The sequence below is a fragment of the Drosophila subpulchrella genome, chromosome 3R (assembly GCF_014743375.2).
Source record: "Drosophila subpulchrella strain 33 F10 #4 breed RU33 chromosome 3R, RU_Dsub_v1.1 Primary Assembly, whole genome shotgun sequence".
In the NCBI taxonomy this organism is placed as follows: domain Eukaryota; kingdom Metazoa; phylum Arthropoda; class Insecta; order Diptera; family Drosophilidae; genus Drosophila; species Drosophila subpulchrella.
The window spans coordinates 9,981,243-9,999,994 of record NC_050609.1 but is presented as its reverse complement, the minus strand read 5'-3'; the positions used below and the strand labels follow the sequence as shown (position 1 = coordinate 9,999,994).

Below are 18,752 nucleotides of genomic sequence, written 5' to 3'. Positions count from 1 at the left end.
TAACATTTAAGGAACAATAGAATTGTTCATAAAGTTTATTTTCAACATGTTTTTTAAGTTTCGAATTTTTCCGCTGGCGTAAGCAAAGGGTTTAGAAAACGAAGAGGAGCGCATAAAAAAGAAATAACAGTGCGAAACAGAACAAAATAAAATAAAACAAAACAAAGTGAGACCCGAAAGAAGAGGCTAATTGAAGAGATCGAAGCCAGAGAACGCCGTTCGAATGGCATCGTATCGTATCAGTCCAAATCGAATCGTTGCCGCGAAAGCAACTCTTTCTTAGAAACGGAAAAAATATCAAAATCGGTATATAGAGCGGTTGTGATTGTGCCCGAGATCGGCGAGATCGAGCGAGAAAAACGACATTGACATTCAAGCGGGCGCGCTAATTGATCGAAAGAGCCCCTTATCGCCCGGGTCAAGTGCTCTCAATTGGAAGTGTCAGGTGGCAGCATGGGGCATCTGCTCCCGATCCCGATTCCGATTCCGATCCCGCTGTTTTTGCTGATTCTCGGCGTCGTGTGGCCGGTTTTCGGCGGATCCGATGACCAGAGTACCGCCTGTGAATCGCTGGAAATAAATAATATTGCGGATTTCCGGAAACTGGAGAACTGTACGCACGTGGTGGGTCACATACGACTGGCCTATGTGGATCTGACAGCTCTAGCCGGCAACTATAGCTTCGAATCGCTGGCCACCAATGTCACCGAGATCAGTGATTATCTAATGGTGTATCGTTGCATTGGACTTATCACCCTCCAGTCGATATTCCCCCGACTGCAGATCATTCGGGGTCGCACCCTTCTGTTCGATGAGTACGGCCTGGTGGTCTACGAGAATCGGAACCTCCGGGAGGTCGGTCTCGTGGAGCTGTTGCGCATCCAGAAGGGCTCCATTCGCATCGAATCGAATCCCCAGCTGTGCTTCGTGGAAACCGTCGACTGGGTGTACCTGATGGGCAATTCAACTCAGCAGCACTTTTCTTTAAAAGTAGGTGTTAATTACTATGTTGTTTTGAATTTATGCAGCTCGAAAGATATTTGTTTATTTTCATATAACGCATTTATTTTCACAGATATATTTGTTGCTATTAATTTACGTATTATTTATAAATATATTTTAATAATCTATATTTTCGATTCATCGCACTAAGCTAAATAAAACAAAATTTACGAGGGATTATAAACTTAAGAGTGCTTAGACTAACATTTAATTGGTATAAATTGGTACACATTAGATCTTTAAAAAATAGTAAATAATAGTTTTGGTGTTATTTGTAAATTTACAGTCTTGTTTAGAGATAGAATAGGTTTGTTTTTTGTACTTTACTAATTATCTGTTTATCCATAGCACAACAGACCACCCAGCCAGTGTCCTTTGTGTGGCAGCTTGACAGCGGAGTTCGACATTGAGAAGAACTCCTCGGAGAAGTGCTGGAATGTGAACACCCCACAACTTCGTCTCCGACCACCACGCTCCGATGACTGCCCCAAGTCGTGTGGACAGAACGGATGCGATAAGGCGGGAAAGTGTTGCGATCGCAACTGTGTCACTGGATGCTACTCCCAAAACTGCTCCCTATGTGGCAATATGCAGGGAAAAACGGGCTGTGTGAATCAGTGTATCGGCTCCTACGAAATTAACAAGAGAAAGTGCATCATCGCCAAGGAGTGTCGGGACCTGGGGAGGATTCCCCTGATACGGGGCGGGCAGTGTGTGAAGAAATGCCCCGGAAATCAGAAGGAGGTTCCGGACGCCAAGGGCGCGATCTCTTGTCAGGTGGACTGTAAGGGCGATTTCCATATTAAGAGCGCTTCGGACTTGGAGGATCTGCAGGACTGTGTGACCATCAATGGTTCGCTGACTATTGAACTGACAAATATAAAGGGTGCGTCTTTATTTTATCAATACAATATATTTACTATTTTAATTTTCCAATATTTTATGTTGCAGAGAAAATAGTAGAAGCTTTGGAATATGCCTTGGTCAGTGTTAAAGAGATCACTGGCTATCTGAAAGTTATACATTCTGCCCAGCTTATGTCACTCACATTTCTGCAGAATTTGGATGCCATAAGAGGCGATAGGCTGGTGGAAAACAAGTGAGTTTATCATCTGGAATTATAAAATATATAATTACCTTCATAACATTTTGTTCTCCTTCAGATACGCTCTCTATGTGGTCAACAACTACCATTTGGAGCACATCTGGCCACCCAATCACCAGGTGATCATTCAGCGCGGCATGCTCTTCTTCCACCTGAATCCCCGCCTGTGCTACGAAAAAATCCACCAGTTGCAGAGTTCCCTGAAAAGCGGGGAGAATATATCTGTGGCAGATGTATCCCCCAATTCGAACGGCGAACGCGTGATTTGTGGCGATGGAGTGCGGTCCCTCACCCCGAAAGTGGAGGATTTGAATTCCACTGCGGTACGCATTATCCTGGACTATATGGACTGGGAGGGAATGGAAACGCTAATAGGATATTCGTATTACTACAAGGAAGCCCCACTGCAGAACGTGACTATGTACGATGGTCGGCATGGTTGCGGTCATGACAAGTGAGTGTGGAATTTCCCCAATCCCGAGTTGATCTTTAATCTATTAATATTTTGCAGCTGGCTGATGGATGTTTCGCCCAACAAGAGTCGACGTCATGTGATAAGCGGCCTGAAGCCCTACACACAGTATGCTTATTTTGTGAAGACCCTCACCAGAACCGAATACCATATTCAAATGGACGCCTACTCAAAAATAGGTTACTTCCAAACGTTACCCGATAGGTCAAGTCCAGTGGTTCGGATATTTGGCAACTCGGAAACTAGTTCCCAAATTGTTAGTAACTTTTAATATACGAATATATATATTTAAGTTTCTGTAAATTTTATTCCTTTGCAGCTCGTTAACTGGTGGCCACCCAGACGTCCAAACGGAATCATTTCGAAATATATTGTATTCTCTGAGAAGCACAATAGCACCAAGGAGGAAAAGGAAAAAAATTTTTTGAATTCGGACACCTCAAATATTAAAGACTTGGAGTGTGAGTGCGTTGATGTACAGCCCTACGATTCGGGTCCTCAGCCGGATGACGAGGACTATTACAATAAGGAGCAGATAACCTATGAAGATGCATTGCCCAACCTCATTTATGTTTCGTAAGTCGAAGTAATGGTATAATATTACAATATTAGATTTCTTAGAAAATGTATTGTTTATATTTAGGCGTTATCACATAAATCGTCGAAAGGAATTTGAAAAGGTGTTCGACTACGAGCATCTTTTGTCCCTCAAGAAGGAGGAAGAGCCCCCCACTCCGGCGCCAACAACTCCAGCTCCCACAAATGAAACCATTGAAAAGGAGAAGAAGGCTGCTTTAACCTACGAGAGATATCGCTTGAAAAGCGAAAAAAGGCAGCGGAACCTCCAGGATTTGGACCAGGAAAAGTATCGGATCCGTCACGCCCCGCCCAAATGCCAGAATTCCAGGGCCTCGGTCGTCCAGCAAGTGGAGGATAAATGCATAGTCGAGGAGCCCTTGGATGGCATCGAGGTGCGGGCCAATCAGCACTCCTACCATTTCACCCAGCTGGAACCGGAAACCTTTTACAGGATCACAGTACGCGCCTGTGTCGAGGGCGTGATCAACGGCTGCTCCACTCCGGCGGAATATCTGATCAAGACTGGGAGCCTCCCGTTCGAATGATACATACAGGGTGTTTAGTTTTAATGGACTAACCATTCCAGCCCATCGATCAAAACCGTTTTGTATTAGCTGACAAGTGATAAATGCTAGGCCCATATGACAGTAGGCTTTGAAAAGAACTTGACGATGCAGTGGAGATTCCAGTTCCATTGCGATACCAATATTTAAGAACATTATTCTTAATTTAACTTTATAAAACTATTTTGTTGTTAACATTTGAAAAATAAGGTGAAATTGACACTCAAAAACAAGATAACCAAATTTTAAGGAAAAGTACCTTAAAGATCAGTGTACTCTTATTAATTTCACAAAAAAAAACTATTTTATAGTATATGTTTTAATTCATAATTCCTAAAATGCAGTTCTTTTTGTGTTTGGGTGTTCTCGATTTTAAAATTAATTTAATATTCCTCTGTGTATTTAAATATCTTCTGATCAAATTTGTGTTGACGTATTTTTTCCGTTGTCCTTTTATGTATTTTTTTACTAATGACTTTTTTAAATGTATTATAACCAGTAAACTTGTAGAAATCAACAAACCTGTAGTAACTAAAAACTGTTGAGATGTCGATCATGTTAAGCTCATGAATTTAAAATCATCCATTAAGTTCACATTTTAGTGCCACGTCATATGGGCCCAACTAAGTATTGTAAGTCAAGTGACTGTAGTTGCCCTCATGTTCCTCGCAATGTATTGTAAATGTGTAAATGCCAAACAAATCCTCGACAAGCGACAAAATGTTTTCATCAATCTATGGTAATTTGACTTATCAGCTCGTTTGGCTTAGTGGGATTTCATCGCAATGTGGGCGGAAAACCGAAACCGCTCAAAGGGAAAATCCCGCACTGACAGCAGTGACTTTTGAGATCCTCAACTTGGACCAGAAAACGGTTACCTTTCCCAGGATTGGCTATGGCTATGACATAAGCCTAGGCCAAACCAATGACAGGAGGCAGCCTGGAACTTCCAACGCATGCCACTTAATATGCAAATATGCCGCAAAAGAGCTTTAAACTTTAAAGCACTGACAAAAACTAGAACTAAACCCTCTGAAAAGTGGGGGATAAGGGACCAGTCGAGACTCGGGTGGAGTCAAGTCGAGTACGTGTCATGTGTCGCCTTGTTTGTGGCCAAGTTTTCGGCGCAGCTGGAAAAGTTCCATGAGAACGTGTCCCACTCAATGGGGAAAAGCGGTTCGTGATTGACGCAGATTCCGGGCGAGGGGGTATGGAAAACTAGGTGGGGGAAGATAGGGCGCTGAGAGTGCCTGCAGAGGAAAAGGATTTCAATTCTGCCGCTGACACTGACGCGCAATTTAACTACCTCAGATGAAGGCGAGGTCGCGAGCAAAGTACTTCAAGGGGTTACCTTCAGACTATCCCTTTTCGTACTCTTGAGCCTGCACGAAAAGAAAATTGTACTTGAATCAAAATAAAATCCAAAATATTCGCAAAACAAAGAAAGTTCATCTATAAATTTGGTTTGGGCGTTATAAAACTATTTTTAAATATAAAGAAAGACTTTTAGGAATATACCCATTATACAAGGGTGGTCAAAAGTATTTTCACAAAAAAAAAGTTAAATATATTCATAATTTGAACTTACATCTTGTTAACTTTGGCATCAATGGAAAGGTAATTGAAATGCCGTTTGAATGATACAATACATTTCTTAACACATTCAGTACTTATTGAAAAGGACGAATTTGTGTGAAAATGTCCTTTTTGAACTTTTTTCCTCGACTTGAAAACTTAAATTTTTTGATGCAAAAAGTTTCTTCAAACAAAAATAATAGTAACTGCAAAAAGAATTTTTCAAAAATCATTTTGCTTATATTTTTTATGATTTTTTGAAAATGCTTAGAAACATGCATTTTAGCCATATTTTTCTCTTTTTCATACAAATTTTTTCCGACAGTGTCACCTTTAAAAAATCATAAAAAATATAAGCAAAATGATTTTTGAAAAATTCTTTTTGCAGTTACTATTGTTTTTGTTTGAAGAAACTTTTTGCATCAAAAAATTTAAGTTTTCAAGTCGAGGAAAAAAGTTCAAAAAGGACATTTTCACACAAATACGTCCTTTTCAATAAGTACTGAGTGTGTTAAGAAATGTATTGTATCATTCAAACGGCATTTAAATTACCTTTCCATTGATGCCAAAGTTAACAAGATGTAAGTTCAAATTATGAATATATTTAACTTTTTTTTTGTGAAAATACTTTTGACCACCCTTGTATATAATATAAGATAATACTTTTAAGGGGACCTTATTTATTCATCCTTAAAGAAGAATCACCATTATATATATATATATAAAGTTATCTTTGGTCAAAAACTAATATACAATAACATTTATCCTCCATTATTGTTTTAAGGTAAACTTATTTTCCTCAGTGAAATTGTTACCCCTACTGACTAGCCCCATTAATTTTACTGAGAGAATGACAGGCTTTGATCATCTAATCTCTTATTCAATATTTGATGTAGCCCATTTAAATCAACTGGCTGGACTTAAAGCGAAATGTGAGCCAACTGAAAACCACTTATCCCACATCCCTTGGCGCCCTCTTTAAGTGCCATCACAGGATGGGTCCTATGGGGCGAAAAAGGGGAGATATAGGGTTGTGTGTGATCTTATCCTAAACCAATTGTATTTCAATATTTCACTGTCTCCCCATCGCCCTTACTGTTGCGCCATTTTTCGCGTTATTTCCGTACCCATAGTAGCAGTTGTAGTGGTGCCTGTGCTCGCAGACGTAGTCCTTGCCGTGTAGCCTCGTTATCCTTGCACTCGTTTGTTATCTATGCACTTGCCAGGCCAAGCACTTTGGGTGCGGTTCGGCGAAGTCGGACGTCAGTTTAGCAGTCGGTCCGTCTTTTGGTACGATCGTCAGTCAGTCAGTCAGTCGGACAATATAACAGAGTGCACAACGTACATATATAACTAGTGTTGCTCAAAGGTACTAGATTACATTTTTGGGTTTTCGATAATTGAATTTGCACAGCAAGTTAAGATTTAAACAAAAATAGTTGAGCCTAATTTTAAGTTTACAAAGTTTTAAATTTTACATTAAACTCAAAGATTTCAATAAGAATAAGAATGCATCAATACAATTGCTGTAATATAAGAATAGAATTTATCAATTTTTTAATAGAGATACCATATTCATTATAGAATATTAATTAATTTTTGATTTTATACTAGTTAGTGAATACATTCTTAAATTATCCATTTACCTGGGGTCTACAAAAATGATATAGGAATAAAATAAAATGTGGTTAAGAAATTTGGCCTGAAAACCGACAGGTTGGCATTTTTACCTTGCCATGTGTGCGTTCTTCAATTGTCCTTGCTCCAACTGGGGAAACGAAAGTGTCTGCATCACCTTCAACATCGACGCATTAAACTCTGAGTTTTCGGATTTGGAATGGGTCGGTCTGTAAGTCGTGTGTTAGTGCGTTTAGTCTGGAAGCGGTAATGGTAATGATGTGTACTAGTTTGATTCGGAGGAACTGATATATACTGTAAGCCTTGAGAGCTTGTGCGAGTGTGTGCCTTTGGTTGCCCATAAATTGTTCCTCGAACAAGGGGAAATCTATTAGGAGTAGATAGGACAGTTCAACACAATGGAGAACAAGCTTTTTGGCACATTGAAATTGAAAAAGTAAACTATAGTTAGGTTAAAGGTGCCATAAAAGCCGAACAAAAATCAAAAGGAAAATGTTTGATGAATATGCCTCAAAGACATATTTTAAAATATATTTTTCTAAATATCGTTTTAATCTCTATTTGAAATCCATTTACCAATTGCAAGTGCTTTCGTTTCGAGGCCACTCAAAAAGATCGATTTCTTCTACTAACACATATTTGAAACCTTTCGGTAATCCCCAACCTACTTGACCCCCAAACACAACTGTACCCCATCTTCGGGTCAGCAGTTCGTCAGCTTAGAAATGCACGACTCGCACACACAATTGTCCTTTTCAATGACCATTGCCATTGCTTTGTTATCCTGTCGTTTTGTCTGGCTTTAGTCACATTACAAATCCAATTGCCAATGCGAGATAAATGCGCCCGGATAATATGAACTGGCATGTGTGGGAAACGGTCACTTAGTCCACAAGGACATGCACTAAGTGACAGCCGGAGAGAAAGTGCGATGTGGCGTGAAGTTTGCGGGGATGGGATACAGCTGATTTTAATTTTAGTTAAATCAAAATGTGCTGAGGCAGGAACCAAGTTTATTGGTCAGGACCAGCTAGAGCACTCAAAGGACTTCCATCCGACACGTCTGCACTCTAATTCGGGTCGTCCAATGCGTTTGCGCATCCATTTCTCTCTTTCACTGGGAAAAAGACTTAATTAAATCTTGGAAATAAGTGCTTATAATGATTAATATGAATATTAATATTAATTCATTACCAACTTCACTAGTTAAAAAATTAATCTTTTGAGAAAGGTTTGGGTAATACTTTTTAAATTTAGTTCCGGATTTATTTCTATCTTGATTATCAGAAATTCAGTGTGATTCCTAGAGTATAGATAAATAAAAATATATTTTTAAAATGATATTATTAATTTTAAAATAACTTTCAAAGAGTTCAAATCAATGTTTGAAAATGGTTTAATTTTTAAGATTTTCAAAGGAATATATAATTTAATATCAATATAATAACTACCTTTTCCCAGTGCATTTCTTCTATATGAGCCGAAACCACTAAAAGGCAACCGGCTGTGGCTTAGCGTGGCCTTTGGCCTGACTGCCCGACATGTGTTTGGGTTGCTTGGGTTTCATAAATAATGCAAAGCGCTGAATATAGTTTGTACTCGGGCCCAAAACTTTTCCCTGGGCAACGTCCCATTAAAAGTCGAGCAACCAATCATATGGCGGATAGTTAGTTTTTCACTTAATTGTTCTAGGAATAATTTAACCTCTCAAAGCATTTGTCAATTGGTTGTGAATAAATAAGCATCAGCTACACGACCTGAATATGGACTGTCTGTGTGTGTGACATAAGTGAATTCAATTTGTCGATTTTTTTGGGTCATTATTCTGTATGGATAGGCATGCCATATCCTACAGGTCCTTTGGCATTTTTCTCCGTCGGGTTCAACAGAGTCGAACAATGAACAGTCATTGCTCCACATTGCGCGCTAAACGATTTCGTGGTATGGGACATGACAAGTGGAAAATTATGAATGGGAAAATTTCAGGCCCACTGCTTTTAGTGATTGGAGGGATTTTGCTTTGACAGGAACATGATCGAATACACCCAGGTCTAGACTATTTACATAATTTAGTAGTAATATATGTTTACGTTGCATTTAAGTTGATTGGGGTTATTTATAGGGAATCGATTTACTTGGTAGAATCTTATTTAATCGGTTTAATGAAACCACATTTTGGTTTATTTACCATCTTGTCTAATGTTGTCTTTCCACTTTTCTAAAATCAATACAGACAACGAACATCCTTTATTCGTTTTTATCCTCTACAAACCCATTGCAAAAACTTTGCTTTGTCTACCACGTGTTCAATATTGAAAATTACACCTTAATTAAGTGCTATGAACGCATTGCAAATGTCAATAAACCGCTTTGCCCGAAAACCAATATCCTATCGCACTTGTCACCGTTTCCCCCTTCCGTTTTCCACCTGTGCTAGTGTCTGCCTGCAAATTTGAACAAAAACAGTTTCAATTGTAGCAACGGCGCCATATTTGTCAGCCATTTGCGAATTTTCCTAGACCACCCATTTGAGCACCCAACTTCCAATTCCACTCCCATTTTCACTCCCACTTGGGTGGGTTTTTGTTCCATTTCCGTTATGGCAGGACGCATTCATTTTGGCTTCATCAAGGTTGCATGATGCGCTGGCAAAACGTGTCATCGGCACAACGATTCGTTCCGCCTGGCAGTTGACAACTCCATCAAAAAGGTAAACTGATGGCCCGAAAGGGGCTTGAGTTTGGGTGGGTTCTATGGAGCGGCAGGATTACGGATGCGGTGTGTGAACAGAGTCGGGATCTGGAACGGGTTTGGGAAGGGGTTGGAAAGGGGAAGGGGTTGGGAAGGGGTTGGGAAGGGGAACAGGAACGCCTGTCGAAGCAGCTCAATAAAATGTCATTTAATGCTGCTGTACATGTCAGCGGCAGTACAGTGAAAGCTGTAGGGAAAATCCCGATATTTATGAGCTAATGACGCATGAATAGTTTGAAAAGTTGACTATAAATGTTGGCTATTTGCTGTGGCCAAAAAATAAATATAAAAATAGTATTTATGGATAAATTTTAGACCTTTAATAGCAAGTGATATGTCTGTATTTACTAATTTATAACAGCTGATAAAATTTGATATTTATTTTAAGATAGGTAGATGGGTAATAACCTAATAAAATGTAGTTATATTAAATAGTAAGAAAGGTTAAGATATCTTGCTAAATAAAGCCCTAAATAACTTAATTTTTATCTATTTTCTTTTTCTTTGTAGCACAGTGTATTGCTATTAATGTCCCCACTGTTGGCTAAAATGAGCGCGTGTGTTCGCAATTGGATGATGGCCGGGCGTAATTGGCTTGTAATTGAAAACTTTGCGGATAATTAATTGCTGAAAGCTGCCTCACGACATTTATACGGTTTTAGTTGTGGTTTGTCCTTGCCATTTGCTGTGATTCCCTCCAGCTTCTTTTCCCATTCTCTTGGCCTTTCTTTGAGCTCCCCTAGCTGCAATTGTAAGTTAATTAAACGACAGCTAGTTATATAGATGAAGTTTTCTTTTGTCAGAGGAGGACTTTCGAGAGTTAAAGGGCTTCAAAAATTATTCTTAGCATTAGAAGGTGTAAGAATATTGCTAAAAAGTTGAAATTTATTACTAATGAAAATGTGCTCTTCATCACAGAGAAATAATAAGATTCCTTCAGTTTGGTGTATAGAGGACTTCGTTAATTTTAAGGTAAGACTTAATTAATTTCAATTTCCCTTCTGCCCATGTTCCCGTCTTTGTTTCAATCAAACAAATACTGCGCCTTTGTTGATGGCTTTATGAAAATCCTGCCGTAGTCGGGGCTCTCCCTGTAAAGTCCATTTGTCAAAAGTTAATGCCGCCTGTATAAAATTAATGCTTATTTAAGCATCGGCCATTGACACCACCGTACTCGAAAGTGGGGTGGTTGGGCTTTATAACTAATGAATTCTTAATACTTTTAATAACACATTTCAAATGGCGCCCCATAGGGGAAGTCTTGGGTCGTTAACACCCGGGGGAAAGTAATTTGTCTCCCCAATCGATCCACTTAGTCCACCCCCATCTGAGTCCTTGGCATATGTATGTCTGCTGCCTCATCAGCAAACGGACATGCATTGGCCCGAGCTATAAACAAAGTTCTTAATTTCCGCGCCACATAAAACTTATCTTCATTCGCTGGCCACTTCTTCCCTTCCTGGGCCCTCGATCCCCTGCGTTCTTGTGGGTCATAAAAATCACAACATAAGCTAAAAACTTTATGCTGAATGCAAACTGGCAAATGGCAAATGGCAAACGCAAGTTTCCTTTCCACTTTTTGCCCAATGCATTTCGCCAAGGCAGTACAGTGGATCGGAACTTTTAAAACGCAATTGAGTGTTTAGAATAGCAAATATTTTAAATCATAGGATTTGTAGGAGATGTACTGACTGATTCATAATATATTTCTTTAAGAAATTCATTTTAACATTCAAATGTATTTTGATAAAACTATTCTTATCCATTTCTAATATTTGAGTTAGCTACTTCAAATTATCGTTACCATATTCACTTTTTTTAATGTTTAATCTACAGTACCAAGGAAATTTCATTAAAATGCTTTGCTAAAATTAAATTTAATTATAACAAATTGCGAGACACAGTGCCAAGTTTGTTGTCCTTCTGAAGCTAGTTGTAAGCAAAAGTTTTGCGGCTGAGGTCGAATGCAGAAATATGGAGTCAAGGAAGGGGAACCTGAGGAGGCGGAATACTGGACCAGGGACTGGTTCCTCCTTCCAAGGCTGCCGCTGATGCTGTTGCATTATCTTAATGTTCATTAGGTTAAGTTTTTGTGCACTTCCTCTCTGGATTCTGGATTCTGGCTGCTGTGGTGCATCTGCTCATTTGTGCGCCAATCTCCCGTCGACATCCGGCGAGGCCCTCAATCCACCAGCGACTTCCACTTCTACTTCATCTGTAAATGCAGATGTACGACTGTGGATGGAATACTGTAATCAGAACTTGATACTTGTTTTATCCTTCCAACTTCAAATACTGTGTACTAAAAATATAAATTAGGTATTTAGTATCTATACAGAAAAGCAATCTTCCATAATTAGAGTTAAAGTATCAAAATGGCATGACCTTAGACAAGAAACTATCTAAGTACGAGTACATTAACTTATTTTAAAAGCATTAGGGATAGGTATTAAATATTAAACGCACTTTCTAATATTCTGCTTCACCATTTTTTATTCTGTTTTGACATGTTTTCAAATTTTGTTGTGTAATTAGTACTTTAAATGATACCTATTCTTTTGACCGCTGTTGTTGACTTGGGCTCAGTTTGTTGGTGCTGGTTGAAAAACTTTGGCATTCCGTTTCCTTGGCGAACTCGTCACAACTTTTGCGTTCAAGCTTTTATTCCTGTTGGCTTTTTATTTCTTTTGGCTTTCTTTTCGAGATAGTTGCCTATTTGAGATTCTTTTTTCAGCTTTGTGTTTACGTTTCCAGCTATGATCGAAGTGCCGGCCGCTCTAAGCCAAATATAAATTTAATTAAAAAATGTTCCAACTTCTAAATTGCTGACTAAGAACAATTTCCGGGCATTTTCATTATGAATGTTCAAAATTGTCAGAGAATTGAATAGAGTTGAAGTCGCGGTGGCTTTGCGTTTCACTTGTTTCGCTGTGACAGTTCATTAGTAACGTACATCCTGTCGCATTTGTAGCGATTTGACATTTTTATTATTGCTGGCGTTTGCGAAAAATAAAAAGGGCAAATAACTTTGTGAATAAAAGAAAGCCCACAATAAAAATCGTGAATGAAGGGGTGGTAAAGGTGGATAATTCTGCTCCCTTTTGGCTTATTTCTGTTCCTTTTGCCTTTAGGGTTTTTTGTCTGGCTGCTTATCTTCGCTGTAAAATCTGCTATAATAAGCTATATATGAAAAAAGGGTGTTTTGTAAGATTTCTTTATTAAAATAAAATAAAAGTACATAAGATAATGACAACGATTTTATGTGGCTAAACCAGTATGTAAAGTAAGTATAAATAAGTTGGTTTTGGTTGGATAAATAATTAAAGAAAGTATTTACAAAATAAAGCTTATGTTTGCGAAATAGGAATAAGTAATATAACAGTGCATTTGAATGTCAGTGAAGTTTAACAAGTATATTTTCATATTTTTTTCAGTTTTTCCTTGGCTTTAGCTTTATAATCAGCCAACCAGTCGACTCCCTGGTAGTGTAGGATTTATTAAGTTTTTGTGTTTAGCTTTTGTTGCTGGTGGTATTTTTTTTTAGCCCGCTCCGACTTTGACACTTCTGTTGTAGTTGCAGTGCTACTGCTGTGGGGAAAACTAATTTGTATAAAAGTGCGGGCGACTTTTATTTGATGCGACACAATGCAACTCCTCCGACATTCGGCTAGAGATAATTGAATAAATTTTCCCTTTTTGGCGGTGGAAGAACCTCACCGGAGGACATGCAAAGCCAAAGCGCTAATTGGTATTAGCAAAGTAAGAAGTTTCTTGGTCAAAGTGAAGTTTGTGAAATAGAATAGTAGAAAATTAAGTTGAGTACAAGGTACTTTTGCTGAGAGGGGAAAATGGCAAAGGTTTTCATTGCCTCGCTGAATAACAAAGAGAAAAGTTTTGTGACAAGTAACCCATATACTTAAAATTGTCAACAATTTATAGATTTTTCTATTTTATATAAGGTTTTAAAATTTAAGGCTTTAAATTTCCTTAAAACATACCTACACCTTGTTACCATTTATAAAAAATCTTAAGTGCAATAAATTGTCTACCATTTTATCTCCTACATATTCAATAATTACCTCAAAATAATTATCTTATTAAAAACAATTGATAAGGGACTATATTCTTACATCTACTACAATCTTAGGTTTTTTATAAAAATGTTCTACAACTTGTGAGACAGTAATATTTTCTACAATTACAAAAATGTCTAGACTGCCTTTAATGTGTGAAATTTTCTGAAGTGTTCCAAATAATTCAAAACGTAGTTATTTGGGGCTTGCTATATAATAAAAATTAACTTCAACCACATATGTTATTTTACAAATTTTTTGATTAGTTTTTTTATACTAATACTTATATTTTTATATAGTTGATTATACTCGGACAGAGATAGTCCATTAAATCCTAGTTTAAATCGCGTTCACTTTCCCAACTAGAAGATACACCGCCAAATATGGTTGCGACTCATCCTTAAAGTAAGTGAACATGAATTTGGCATTGGAACATGTGTAGAACACCAGTCACAAAGGGGGCACGGGCACACCTACACCTCAACTTGGTTAACCCGGCAACAGCAACAGCATTGGCGAATTCAAAGGCATGAGGACCTGGCTTTGTGCTCCTCTGGCCCTCAAGTCTATTGAAGGTAACCCGAATGGTAACCGACACCCGTACCACATCTGGCAACCGTCGCCTCTAGTTGTACCAATCAACGGCCGTGTCACTAACAGGCCAAGCAGCATTGCCACGGCATTGGTCCAGGGGATAAACGGTACACTCAGAGAAAATCATTGGGTTTGGGAATCTTCAAATATTTTTTTTTTGAATATTGAAAGAAAGATACAACGTGTTTTTCCCCCGTTAAAGTAGGTTTAATAGGTTAAATAGCCTCATATTGCATATTTATGTACGCACACAGAAAATCATTGAGTTTTGTGAATTTTAAATATTTAATTCTGAATAAATTTTTATTTAATATAACTTTTATATAAATATAAATATTTATTTTAAAATTAAAAAAAAAAGGTTTTTGTCTTATTGACATTAGTTTAATAGGTAAAAGCGCCTCATATGATATGTGTTTATTTACAAATAAATTAAATGATATATTTTTATATTATTTTTGAAACCATTTCTTGGGTGCCCCTGATTTCTCCCACTGCTGAACACATTTCGAAGCAAGAAAAAAATGGTAGAAACTGCACAAAGGCAAATCGGAAACGGAAGTTGCATGTGAAAACGGTCGCAGAGTCCTTCCCGGAGCGGTGCACACTGAGCTGCCTTCGATTTTTCCACTCCCCGATCCTTGGTCCTCTGGTGGCTCCTCCACCCCCCTCCTCCTAGTATCCTTCTGTCTGGCCGGGACTCTTGAATGGCTAACTGGAACTGACAGGTTTTGCCTTTTTGTGCCAAGTTCTCTGCTCCCCCGCTTCAATGGGCTCTGTCTTTGGCTTGTCAATATTGGCTGTCGTTCTCCCTTTATTTTGCTGTCTATGAAATGAGATTTTCAGTTTTTCGACATGCTGAATAATAGTTTGTTCCATATTTCATTGCATTTCTGGGCTCTATCCGACTTTCATACTGCCATCGCTGCAGGTCACTTAATTCTGCGTTGATGCCTGGTGAAATGTAATCGCAAAATTAGTTTTTCTCCTGGGGGACGAGAACTAAACAATTAAGTGGTGTGTTGGTTATAAATTTTGGATTTCCTGAATATATAGCTACTGATGTGGCTGGCATTTTGTTTGCAACACTCGTCCACTGAATTTTACGCCTCGTTGGGTTTCCTCAGCCCCCTTGGAGCTTTTCCCGCACCCTCGTTGATTTTGACCCCCTTTTTTGCTGTCTTTTACCACACCCATTTTGGTTCTTCCTCTTCTTCAACCCCCTTGGCCAAAGGGTCATACACTCGCACACACACACGCACAACAGGCATTTCAATAATTGTGCAACAACTGGAAGCGATTATGCAATTTCATCAGACCAAGAGAGACACACTGCCGCATTGAGATTGGGTGTAAAAAAATCAAGTAAATGGAGACTATAGGGATACTGATTGGAGGGCATGTACAGCCAAAGGAGATATTATATTTAAACAACTTTTATAGGGGAAGGTATGCATACTCTACTATGAAGCTTGAAATTGTTTTGCATATTTCAATACATTTCTCAATAAATAAATACCTCTCAAAGAAATATTATCTCGCAGGTTAAATATATAAATTATTTGTGCCATATCATATTTTCAGGGTATCCTTACCAACTATCTACGGAATGTTTGTGTATTATGTGATGCCAAACTGTTGGAGATTGGGCTCGCAGTTGGGCCTCGTTGTTATACGAGCATTGTATCTTTGCCTATACATCTGCTGAGCTGATATGGCATTTGGGAAAACGAGCTTTATTTCATTTGCGGGCTCACCCTTACCCTTCCCCTTACCATTTTCCTGATCCATATCCATAACCCCAGCCAAACGCATCCCATTGTATTGTATTCGAGTTCGGTTGGGCGTGGTGTGCATGTCTGGCTTTCATTTTGAGGTTATGCAAATTGTTATGCTGATATCATAATTAATTCGTTGGGGAAACAGGCCGGAAACAAATTGGGTTTTGAATGAGTTATTGTATTTTTGCGGTGAGCTGCATTTTTGTTCTCTAGCATATTCCTGTTGCCATAGCACTTTTCGGTGGAAATTCTTTTATTTGCCAAAACACACAATTTTTGTGAACTAGCATAACAACTGGCGGAGAGAAAAACACAAGCGACACAAATGTTGGCCCCCACTTGCTGAACTCTTTTAATGAGTTTTCCTTCTATTGGTTTTAGTTTCGCTGCTTTCCAGTTGTTCAGTTTTCCAGTTTGGCTCTTTTATGGAGCCGGCTAACACCACGAATGGCCAGAATTATAGTTTGCCATAAAACGAGCCACAAAACACGCCGAGAGCGAATCATCAGCGGGCTCTAAAAGTGGGATAGCTCAACTTGTCCGTGGTCCAGCCACAAATTATCAGCACTTTACTGTTGAGTTTCCTTAATGTTCATTGTTTACGGGCTCTTTTTATTTCCCTGGTATGGTAAAATCTAGATGCTCCCTATAGTTCCCCCTGCCCCCAGCAGCTGCGGCAAAAGGGAATGATAAATTAGCTGCATATTATAAATTCCTTTGAGTTGAGTTGTCACACATGCGATGCGATGGCTGCTGGAGGGCTCAGGGAACTCATGGAGCTCATGGATCTCATGGTTCATGGCTGCCGGCAATTGTCCGTGCATAAGTGTGCGTGTGAGGCGTAAGTAAGCCACATTTGCATATAACGTGGGTGGTTCCGGAAGTTCTCTATAAGTAAAAACTGATAGCTATGTTTCGACGACCAATAAATCATCTGTAAACTATTTGGGTTTGCCTTCAGTATTCCTGAGAAAAACATTTTATGTGTCTAAGAGATACAATTCATAAAGAAGTGGTGTTAAAAATACAAATAATCCTAATACTAATTTAAAAAATTTTAGTTTAAGTATTTGAGGTATCTTTCTTAATAATTAGATATGTATTGTATAAAATTAAAGAACTTGATTTATATGACCATTTAACAAAATAAAATTGTTTTATGGGAAAATATAAGGAAAAAGCCTATTTTAAATGTAGTGCTTAACTCAAACTCTCAATAATTCAAAGTTATAAAAGTATGAGTGCATACTTAATTTTATTATTCGGAAAATTTTCTTTTTAAATAATTGAATTTGGCAAATGCAATTATTGTATGTTAGGTAAGCTATGACCCATAAATAATACATCGACTAATTGAGCCCGCATAAATAGTTGCTGTAGCTGGTAATTACGAAAATTGTTTTCCCACAACTCGATAATAAATATGAGGCAGTAATTTAATTGAAATAATTTTTGAAAACTGATCAACCCACCACCCGAGCCACAACAGTCGCGCTTTCCTGTGTCTCCAAATCGTGGCGCGTTACGTGGACTGTGTTGAGTTGTTTGTTTGTAGGTGGATGCTGCCCGACTGCCTGGAGTGTGTTTCATTTTACCACCAAGGCCGTAAATACTCAAGCAGCAACAGCAACAAAGTCCCCCTGTGTGCCCCGCCCATGGAACCCCGTCCATGGAGGGGAGTGGTCAGGGGGCGCTGGTTTGGCCTGCTGTGCGGTTGTTTCGGTTGTTGGTGGCGTATACGCAATGTGGCCGACATTTTGCCAAAGTGTTTGTGTAAACAAAGTTGTAGGCCGTCTATTTGTTTGCCAGTTTGTTTATTGTCACCAGCATAGTCAAACAAACACACATGCTAAACGTTTACCGAAGGCATTTCCTTTTTCGGCTATTGTTTGGCTTACCTTGAACATACTTTGAACACAGGCTGGTTATGCATCCGTTTCCGTTTCCGCTTCTGCTTCCGTTTCCGTTTCCGCTCCCTTAACATTTTTTGTTGGGCATTCGCCAATGGAATAATCATTTTGATTGATGGCTAGCGCATTTATATTGGGCATTTTGTTTGCTTTCTTTCCGACGTCTCACTTTCACATTCACTTTCACTTATTCCTGTGCGTAACGCTTCATTGCCTGCTCCACCTGATTATGCCCCGCGGTCCATGTGACATTTATGTAATCGCATTGCCGCCGAGTGAATGAGTGAGTGAATGATGGCTCCGCCCAGCTGGGGATTGTTCCGAGCGAAATTCCCGCGTATATCCGCGGGGTTTCAGGCCATACGCCATACCTAATGGCCTTCAATTACCGGGAAAAGGATTGAGACAGGTGAAAAAGTTTCTGAAGAATGGCGCGGAAATGTGGGGACTTCAATAAGAAAACATCAGGAATTTTTCCCCAAGGAAGTGAATATTTTAGATAATTTCGTTTAGAACGAAATATTTTTAAACGAGGGTCTCAACTTGTTGTTTCTTATTTTATGTCTGGGTAAAATATATGTTTTGATGATAAGTTAGAAGTCCTACTATGGTATTTTATCTTTATGATTCTCCCTCTCGATTTTGTTATGACTTATTATTATAAACAAATATTTTTGTATAGCTTAGGTGAAAATACAAGCCAATAAAT

General features: G+C 38.7%; 1 protein-coding gene across 1 annotated transcript; it reads left to right on the top strand.

Annotated features, from left to right (window-relative positions):
• The first annotated feature begins 247 nt into the window (after positions 1-247).
• On the top strand, positions 248-4,437 carry LOC119562961 (insulin-like growth factor 1 receptor). The gene is made up of 7 exons (XM_037876136.1): positions 248-990; positions 1,351-1,888; positions 1,954-2,101; positions 2,166-2,561; positions 2,619-2,835; positions 2,899-3,155; positions 3,223-4,437. Exons 1-7 carry the CDS (start codon positions 454-456, stop codon positions 3,701-3,703), a joined length of 2,574 nt encoding a protein of 857 aa, XP_037732064.1. The 5' UTR covers positions 248-453; the 3' UTR covers positions 3,704-4,437.
• Positions 4,438-18,752: the final 14,315 nt, after the last annotated feature.

Bases quoted from the DNA above. Each gene is read 5' to 3' on its own strand.
- LOC119562961 (XM_037876136.1), top strand. From the start codon at position 454: ATGGGGCATCTGCTCCCGATCCCGATTCCGATTCCGATCCCGCTGTTT. The intron at 991-1,350 runs GTAGGTGTTAAT...GTTTATCCATAG, and splicing joins AGCAGCACTTTTCTTTAAAA to CACAACAGACCACCCAGCCA. The intron at 2,562-2,618 runs GTGAGTGTGGAA...AATATTTTGCAG, and splicing joins CATGGTTGCGGTCATGACAA to CTGGCTGATGGATGTTTCGC.